At 49.4% G+C, this 6791-nt stretch overlaps 1 protein-coding gene across 1 annotated transcript in view; it reads left to right on the forward strand.

Moving 5' to 3' along the window:
* Nucleotides 1-6791, forward strand: part of UNC13A (unc-13 homolog A) — a 97167-nt gene that overhangs the window by 70160 nt on the left and 20216 nt on the right. The window contains exons 24-29 of the mRNA XM_045299252.1: nucleotides 750-883; nucleotides 3122-3207; nucleotides 3409-3535; nucleotides 4672-4768; nucleotides 5220-5363; nucleotides 6437-6520. Coding sequence (XP_045155187.1) covers nucleotides 750-883; nucleotides 3122-3207; nucleotides 3409-3535; nucleotides 4672-4768; nucleotides 5220-5363; nucleotides 6437-6520 — 672 coding nt within the window. The remainder of the gene's footprint in view (nucleotides 1-749; nucleotides 884-3121; nucleotides 3208-3408; nucleotides 3536-4671; nucleotides 4769-5219; nucleotides 5364-6436; nucleotides 6521-6791) is intronic.

The following is a 6791-nucleotide window of genomic DNA, read 5'->3' on the forward strand; positions in this document are numbered from 1 at the left end:
GGAGCTGAGCTGAATTGGTAGACGTTCATTTTCATGCTTTTGCCTCCAAGTGAAGTTGTTCTTGACTGGGTTGAGTTGGCTTTGGTTAAAGGGAACTGGATTGATGAGGTAGGTTCAGTCCATTCCAGTTGAGTTGGGTTGGGTTGTACCCATTCCATTTAGCTACACTTGCTTCTGTTGATTAAAGTTAGGTTGAATTGACTATGTTAAATTGGGTTGTTATAGGGAGAATTAGATTGGATTGAGTTCAGTTGAGGTAAATTATCCGCCCATGATTTTAACTTAGGTTGGTGTTGATCTTGGGCAGATTGCTTAGATTCAATCCAATTGCATTAACTTGAATTGAAGTCCATCCAGTTAAGTTTAATTCTATTCCATCTGGTGGAATTGGCCCAAGTCTAGTTGCACTGAATTGACCCTGAAGAAAGTTAATTTCTGTTTAGCCAAATAGGTTTGATCTGAATTCATATTCATTCCATTTGATTTAGTGGAATTTGAGCCTATTTAACAAAGTCAAATTTCCTCCATTTCTATTCCGTTTGATGAGTTAAGCCTAATTGACCTTTGTTGAACTGCCTTATTCTGGACTATGTTTGGGTCAGTTGACATGAGTTCAGTTCCTTTCCACCTGCCAACACCTCTTCATCAAGCCCCCCCTCGTCACCCCGCTGACCCTCAGGCACTATCGAACTGCCTGAGGTGCCCTCCCCTGAGCCCCTCCTGACCAGTGTCTCCACCTCCTCTCTCAGGCCAAGAAGGGAGAGGTTCCCCCAGAGGAACAGGGCCCCAGTATCAAGAACCTGGACTTCTGGTCCAAGCTGATCACCCTCATCGTGTCCATCATTGAGGAAGACAAGAATTCCTACACTCCCTGCCTCAACCAGTGAGTAGTGCGTCTGTGACTTTAACTCTCTGAGGGTCGCCGCGTGAGAGTTCATGCAACTGTGTGTCGTGTGTAGAGAGATGATCAGGTCTAATTGTGGTATAGCATACACATGAGAGCATATAATTTTGTGGTATACTTGTGGCCTAGGGTTAAACTGTGTATGTGTATAATTATAGAATGCAGTTAAAGATGTTGTATCTTGGGTTATTATATATGTTATATAATTGTATAAGTGAGTAGACACTTTTGGTTTGTGAGTTTATGTGGCTGTAGGAATTTTCATCTATGTGTAACTGAATGAGCTTTTGTGTTCTCTTAGAGCTTCCCAAGGTGGTCCTAGAGGGCCTCTAAGTCTAGGGTGCTAACTTCTTCTGGTTACGGAGATATGGAGTTAAGGTCAAATATTTTAAATGAGTAGATTGAAGTGGGGATGAATGGACTGGCGGATGGACAAGTGGGTGGGTGATGAATGGATGGGTAATATGTGAATGAATAACACATGGATAACTAGATGGATGACAGAGGGATGGATGAGTAGATGAATGGGTGGGTGATGGATGGATGAATGGTTGGAGGGATGTAAGAATGGGTGGGCAGTGGTACAGAAACATCCTGGCATTGGACTATGTCTAACTCCAGGGGGAGAGAGAAAGATCAACATCAGCACCAGCTCCGAGTTGATTCCTATGAGGTGGAGGTGAGATACACCTTCACTTTCCAAACTTTTTTTTGAAACACGTCTGGCCCAGCTGGTACATTCAGGGCACTCCCTACTTTTTTCCTGCGATGCGATGCCCGCAGAGACCTCACAGACCATACTCACGATGATGGGGGTTATGAGGGAAAGAACACACTACAAAGCAGGGTCAGGATCAACTTGGAAGTAACAGGAGTGACTATCCAGTTCTTCAATCAGGACGGCTTCTTCTCAGCCGTGCCCATGAGCTGGCTTTGGCTCTTGCCTCTGCCCCCCTTAGACAAGTGTCACAAAGCTCTTTAGCCCTACCGAGGGCCTGGAGACACCCCACCTCCACCCGGAAGCCTACTCCGTTCTCCCACTCCAGGAATCAGCGAGCGTAGACTGCTGGTCATGCGCCACATGCACAGCTCTCTGCCTCCTAGGGCCCAGGAGGGTCTCAGCCCTGGGCTCCTGGGTCCAAGGGACCTGCTCGGCTCCCTTTTCTTTTTCCTAACTGTGGATCATGCTTTGGGTGAGGGTCTACAGAGGGTCTACAGAGCATAGGCGTTTTCCATTCAGTAGTTGACACCCGTTTTGTTCCATGCCATTGATTTCAGTCCCCACAATGTAACAGCACTCCCCCCTCACCCCCTGACCTCCCTGTGTCCAACTGTCTTTCTTCCCTAGCTCATCCTTCCTTCCCTTCCCTAGCCTTGCTGAACTTTGACCCTGGGAAAATGGTGCCTTTTTAAGTTGCCAATGGTTGATTGTTGTAAGGTATCTCGTACCTTATAGACCTGTCTGTTCATTGGCCAGGGGGCCACATCCATTTCCAGGCTTGAAGTGTAATTCAGGGCCCTCGTCTCGAGGTGATCCCCTTCATCCATCTAGACAGTCTGGTCTTTTTTGAGTTTGAGTTTTGTTCTACATTTTCCTCCCACTCGTTCCAGGACTTTCTCATGTGGTCCCTTTGAGAGTCACTGGTAATGATAGTTGGCCACGATTTCATTCTTCCGGTCTCAGGATCTCTGGCCCTTGTCTTAACGGTTGTGGGATTTTCTCCTCCGACCTCTGGGACTGGCTCCCTTTAAGCCTGGTGAGATGGCCAAACGGACCAATCCCTACATGGGTTCCAAGCATCTTATTTCATTAGCAAAAACTGTGGAACCTCCTTGTTGAGCCACGAGCGCCTTATTTGTCAGTCCTGCTCCATCGTTGTGTGGTGATGACAAGACGCTGGTAGAAGGGACAGACAGAAGCAGCTCCCTGCACTTCAGTTGAGCAGGTGGGTGAATGGATGAGTGGATGGATGGATGCATGATATAGTGGGTGGGTGCATGGATGGATAGATGCATGGATGGATGGATGGATGGATGGATGGAGGCTCAGGAGAAGTAATATCTTCATGTAGAATCCTTCAGCAAGCCAATGGCTGGAAGAAAACTTGAAGATGGAGCCCCTTCCCCTGACCTGCCCCACACTGCCCCCTGGGGCAGGTAAAGGCAAAGTAGCTGGTGCCATCTGCCAAGGTTTCACACTCCTGCGACCTTTGCCAGGTTTCCCCAGGAGCTGAACGTGGGTAAAATCAGTGCCGAAGTGATGTGGAATCTGTTTGCGCAGGACATGAAGTATGCCATGGAAGGTGAGCCCCCACTCTCGTGCCCTCCAGCCCGGCTGCAGGGGGTTCTTGTACCTCAGTGTCCCCACCAAGGCTATGAGTATTCTGGACCCTCACGCCAGGAGGTGTGGGCACCAGTGATGGCCAGAGTGGGCAGTCGTAGCTGGCAGACCCCTTTGGCTGAGCTGCCTCTTTCTTGCACCCCTCCCCACCCCTCACCGCCAGAGCATGACAAGCACCGCCTATGCAAGAGTGCCGACTACATGAACCTCCACTTCAAGGTCAAGTGGCTCTACAATGAGTATGTGACGGAGCTTCCCTCTTTCAAGGACCGTGTACCTGAGTACCCTGCGTAAGTCCACTAGCGCAAGCCCAAGCTCAAGCCAGGACGGTAGAACTAACAGCTAGGATGAGGCCCAGGGAGGAGGGCTGACCTAGTCAGGGTCACCTGGGAGCCAGGAGAACAAGTGGGGCCCAAGTCCAGTTTTCTTGACTCCCAGACATTGGATAATGGATTCCTTTAGCCCACAAGGAGGCCTGTTGGCATAGTAAGTTATGCATTGAGCTGCTGATTGCCAAGTCAGCAGTTTGTAATCACCAGCCACTCCAAGCGGGAAAGACGAGGCTCCCTCCTTCCATTAAGACTCACAATCACGGAAACCCACAGGGGCAGTTCTCCTGTCCTGTAGGGTCCCTGTGAATCTGAATTTACTCGATGGCAGTGAGTAGAGCCCCCAAATTAATGATCTTACTAAGTCCAATGACCATACTGAATCGTCCCACCTGCTTTTCTTCCTTTAATCCATTTGTTGGTTCTCCAAGGTGGGCTCGTTATCACCTCCATTGTGTGTGAAAGAAACAGTGTCTGCTTCATTCATCACCCACTCATCACTCATCCGTCCACGCGCCCACTCATTCTCCCACCTGTCCAACCCATTCACCCATCTATCCATCCACCTACCTGTTATCCATCCACTGATACAAGAGGTTGAACAACTGGCTCAAGGTGAAGTCCAGTAAATGACAGAGCTAGGATTTGAACTTGGGTTGTTGGACTCCATCCTATGTTAGAGAATGGCAGAGTGGCTGCCCTTTGCTGCAGACCTACTACGTGCTCCCATTCATGGCTCAGCTTTGTGATGTTGTAGATGCTCTCTCCTAATGTATATACAAGGGAATCTCAGAGAGTAAACCTGTTGGCCTGCAATTGGGGCTCAGTTTATCTGAACCAGGACTCCGGGAAGGCTGGTCCCTACTCTGGACAGTGGCTGCTCCGTCCTTTTCAAAGATGAAGAAACTGAGTTCTGCTAGGGGAGGGCAGTGGGGAGAAGGTTCTCAAGACCACATGGTGAGGTAGTGGGAGGTCAGGACAGAAAACCCTGCCTTCGGCACCGTTCAGTGCTGGACTAGACCCAGGCAGAGCAGAAGGAGAAGGGGCAAGAGGCAGCAGCGTCCATCCCTGGTCCATCCCTGGTCCTCCCGTTCCAGGTGGTTTGAGCCCTTTGTCATCCAGTGGCTTGATGAGAACGAGGAGGTGTCCCGGGATTTCCTGCACGGAGCCTTGGAGCGAGACAAAAAGGATGGGGTGAGAAGCAGATCCATGACCATGCCCCCAGTCCACCCCCAGTGGCCTCACTCCCTCTGGGATGTAATGGGGCAAAGTTGAGTTTCCATCGGGACGCAGCCCATCTTGGAAGGGGTCTGCCATCTTTGTCTCTTCCAGGGCTTTCACAGTCTTTTGTCCGTTCAACAAATATGGAATTCAAGTTCATCAAACCTTGCCTAGGTCCCATACCTCCACCCTGTGATCTCTGAGTCCCCCCCTGAAGGTTGGCTCCGACTCCACTCTGCCCTCTGCTTCTGGCCTCAGGCCAGTGGTGAATTCAACAGGCTGGCCAGACGTGCCTGTAGTCAGGCAGATGGCTGCAGCCCTGGACTCTGGCCTCTGGGTCTCTCAAAGAAGAATGGGAGGGATGGGCTCTAAGGCATATTGGCTCTGACTCCTATCCCCCTCCCTGGTCTCCTTCCCACTGCAGTTCCAGCAAACCTCCGAGCATGCCCTGTTCTCTTGCTCCGTGGTGGATGTCTTCTCTCAGCTGAACCAGAGCTTTGAGATCATCAAGAAGCTGGAGTGCCCTGACCCTCAGATTGTGGGGCACTACATGAGGCGCTTTGCCAAGGTGTGGGAGTGGGGATGAAGTAGGGGGTGGGGGGTAGAGCTGGGTTTGGGGTTGGGGTCAAGATGAGATTAAAGTTAGGTTTGGGGTTAACAAGGTCACTGAAGTTAGAGTTGAGGTTGGAGTTAAAAGTTGAGTTTAGGGTTTGAGGTTTGAGTTGAGATTACAGTTGGTGGTATCATTGAAGTTTTAGTTGAGGTTAAGGTTGAAATCAGGGTTGGGGGTGGAGTTGAGCCTAGGATTGGGGTTGACAATATCACTGAAGTTGCTTTTTGGGTTCAGGTTCAGTCTAGAATCGAGGTTTGAGATTAGACTTGAGGTCGGTGATGTCATTGAGGTGGACATTGAAGCTGAGTTTGAGGTTAGAGCTGTGGTAAGGTTAGAGTTAAATTCGAGGCTGGAGTTTAGAGTTGTTATCCACCCACTGCCATGAAGTCAATTGTAGCTCCCAGCAACCCTAAGTGGGGTTTCCATGTCTGTAACTCTTTATAGGAGCAGAAAGCCTGATGTCACCCATGGAGTGGCTTGTGGGCTTGAACCACTGACCCTGTGGTTAACAGTCCAAGGTTCATCCAGCAGTTCCACTGTTTACTATGAGGGTGGCAATTTGACCTGACATTGCGTTGGAATGTGTGTTTGGATTTGTGTAGAATTTGGGTAGACCTTGGGATGAATTTGGGATTGGGATCATTGAACTGAGTTGAGTTTGGGTTTTGTTGGACTGGAAATATATATATCTGGATATATATATATATAAATGCTGGGCTGAAATGATAGATGGCAGCTGGGAATTACAATTAGATTAGGGATCAGGTCAGGTGTGTGGCTGGATCTGGGATAATATATCGTATGATGTTTGGTCACTCAGAAATAGAGAGCTGGGTCCACATAAAATAAGTGTCCTTATCTGGTGATGTCTCCCCATGTGGGTCAACCAGAGTCTCAGTGATAATCCCAAGTCGGTAGGCTATTTCAGGTTCAGGTTCATCCCTGGTCACACTAGCAGCTCTTGGTGGGACTGGTGATGTGGGTCTACCCTGGCTCCATTCTTTCCTCTGACCCCGTGTTCCTCCTAGACCATCAGCAATGTGCTTCTCCAGTACGCCGACATCATCTCCAAGGACTTTGCCTGCTACTGCTCCAAGGAGAAGGAGAAAGTGGTGACCTGGGGGGTCCCTGCCCTTCCCTCTCCCTGACTCCCTCAGCACCCCGAGCTCCATCCTTCCCAGGGCCCTGACCCTGGGTGGGTGTGTTTATCTGACTGTAGATATACTATGAATGATGAGTGTGTGTGTGTGTGTGTGTGTGTGTGTATTTGCGTGAATGCATGTGATCTGTGTGTGAGTCCAGCTATTTGTGTCTGGGTGTGTGGACTCTCAGTGCATGTATCCTGACTGTATTGTCTGAGTGTATTAACTACCCTGTTTCCCC

Source organism: Echinops telfairi, unplaced genomic scaffold, assembly GCF_000313985.2.
Source record: "Echinops telfairi isolate 266 unplaced genomic scaffold, ASM31398v2 ScPeMD7_7457;HRSCAF=8495, whole genome shotgun sequence".
In the NCBI taxonomy this organism is placed as follows: domain Eukaryota; kingdom Metazoa; phylum Chordata; class Mammalia; order Afrosoricida; family Tenrecidae; genus Echinops; species Echinops telfairi.